The 2,031-nt window shown below is 42.6% G+C and overlaps 1 protein-coding gene across 1 annotated transcript in view; it reads right to left on the minus strand.

The window, feature by feature from the left end:
* Positions 1 to 1,746, minus strand: part of LOC133362850 (cordon-bleu protein-like 1) — a 40,176-nt gene extending 38,430 nt beyond the window's left edge. The window contains exon 1 of the mRNA XM_061581793.1: positions 1,513 to 1,746. Coding sequence (XP_061437777.1) covers positions 1,513 to 1,746 — 234 coding nt within the window. The remainder of the gene's footprint in view (positions 1 to 1,512) is intronic.
* Positions 1,747 to 2,031: the final 285 nt, after the last annotated feature.

A 2,031-nucleotide genomic window follows, 5' to 3' on the forward strand; every position in this document is an offset into this window, starting at 1 on the left:
TTTATGTCGCTATTTCATTTATACCTGATGATGATTGCTTGTGTTGCAATCGAAACGTCGTAGTATGCCATTATTTAATTTATTCTTTTTTCTTTAGACGTGACTTTACCGAAAGAACCAAAGAATAATCCCTGCAGTCACGAAAGCTCCAAAATCAAGATTGTACCGATTATATATAAAGTACAATGTTAGTGGTTTAGAAAGTTCTTACCTTTTTTAAATCCTTTATATTAAGTTCGCTTGCTTGCTTACGACCGTGCAAATCTTTCGGTCGTTTTTTAACCCACTTCCCGTGATCCAATCGAGCTGACATTTTGCACACAGACTCGTTGTGCGTGACAATTAATTTTCGTGAAAAAAATGTTCAAAAATTTTACACTGTTTAGGGAATTTAAAAAAAATATTTAATTACCAATTGCTTAATGGTGGCAGACAATCATCTGACCCATAGGTGGCAGCCATCTCAAGCCAGAGGACGAGAGGACTCTAGCCACCCCGATGCCACGCATATAAAGGATTTGTAGTTAATTTTTTAAAGGGTGAAATAAATCAAATAATAAAAAAATTCTCAAACAGCACGAAGAATGCAACGGAGGTTTACCACCGGAGCGTGTCTTGAGGCTGACTGACTGGGTGACGTGCTGCGTTGTTTGTGCACAAAACGTCGTAGTATGCTATTATTTAATTTATGACTTTATCTTTACACGTGACTTTACCGAAAGAACCAAAGAATAATCCCTGCAGTCACGAAAGCTCCAAAATCAAGATTGGGCCGATACCCCTTCGAGTGCCGTACATCTCGGCCTGTTCTGTACTTTGCGCTGAATAAACAAGTGTGCCTCCAACTGCGTCGTCCAAGTCTCCCGGAAGCTACGACACGTACACTGAAATTTGGACTTAAAACTGCACCAGTCTCAGTTTCATCTTCTTGGTTCTTTCGGTAAAGTCACGTAGAGTCACGTAGAAGGGAAGCAATACGTGACTTTACCGAAAGAACCAGAAGATAATGCATCTACATTTCGACTTAAAGCTTTCGTGAAAAGCAAATGCACTGTGGTAATATAACCGTTTTCTGAAATATTTACGGGGCATAATTGGTGTGGCATTGTGATTTTAACATCATATGAAATCTTCTTGGTTTTTTTCGGTAAGTCACGTAGAAGGGAAGTAATAAAATAATAAAAATAAAACATAATAAAATAAAATAATTCTCACGACGTTTCTGAGTATTTTATTTTACTATGTTTTATTTTTATTATTTTATTACTTCCCTGCTACGTGGTGACTTTACCGAAAGAACCACAGAAGATGAATCCCTGCATTCACGAAAGAAGCTTTAAATCGAAATTCAGTCTCAGTTGTGTCATTTCTGTAAACAACAAAATTGGAGAGCCCACGTTGATCTTGGCGTTAAGCATGTGCACACCGCTTCGAATTGAAATGTACACTGCACTGTATGCATGCAACATTCGTGCAAAACGAACGCGTCGCCTGCAAGCGATCGCGACACACCTGCTCAAAACCGCTCTCCTGCCTGCCGGGAGGGACGGACGGAACGTTGTCTTTGTCCGGCTCTTCGTCCTCAGGGATGGTGGCCAGGGGGTTGGTGGGTGAGACGGGGGCTCCTGGGGCTCTCTGCTTGCTGCCACCGCCACCGCCGCCGCCACTGGGCAGTGTGCCCGGCATAGGGGAGGGCACGCACGGCATGCTCATTGGTCGCTGCTGCTGCTGCTGCTGCTGCCCCATTAATGGTGTTCCGGGCATGGAGGTCTGTGGAAAACATTGACGAGTTAGCCAGTGTTTAATTTTGGAGCTTTCGTGACTGCAGGAATGATTCTTTGGTTCTTTCGGTAAAGTCACGTATGAAGATAAAGTAATAAATTAAATAACGGCATACTACGACGTTTCGATTGCAACACGAGCAATCGACGTCGGGTATAAAAGAAATAGCGACAAAAAACTAAGTCAACAATGCTTGACTCAGGGAGGAGGACGCCCCTGCCGTGCATAGTCCCATGGGATGTCGGCTAT

The sequence above is a fragment of the Lethenteron reissneri genome, unplaced genomic scaffold, assembly GCF_015708825.2.
Source record: "Lethenteron reissneri isolate LAM-NWPU_2019-01 unplaced genomic scaffold, ASM1570882v1 scaffold_1630, whole genome shotgun sequence".
Classification (NCBI taxonomy): domain Eukaryota; kingdom Metazoa; phylum Chordata; class Hyperoartia; order Petromyzontiformes; family Petromyzontidae; genus Lethenteron; species Lethenteron reissneri.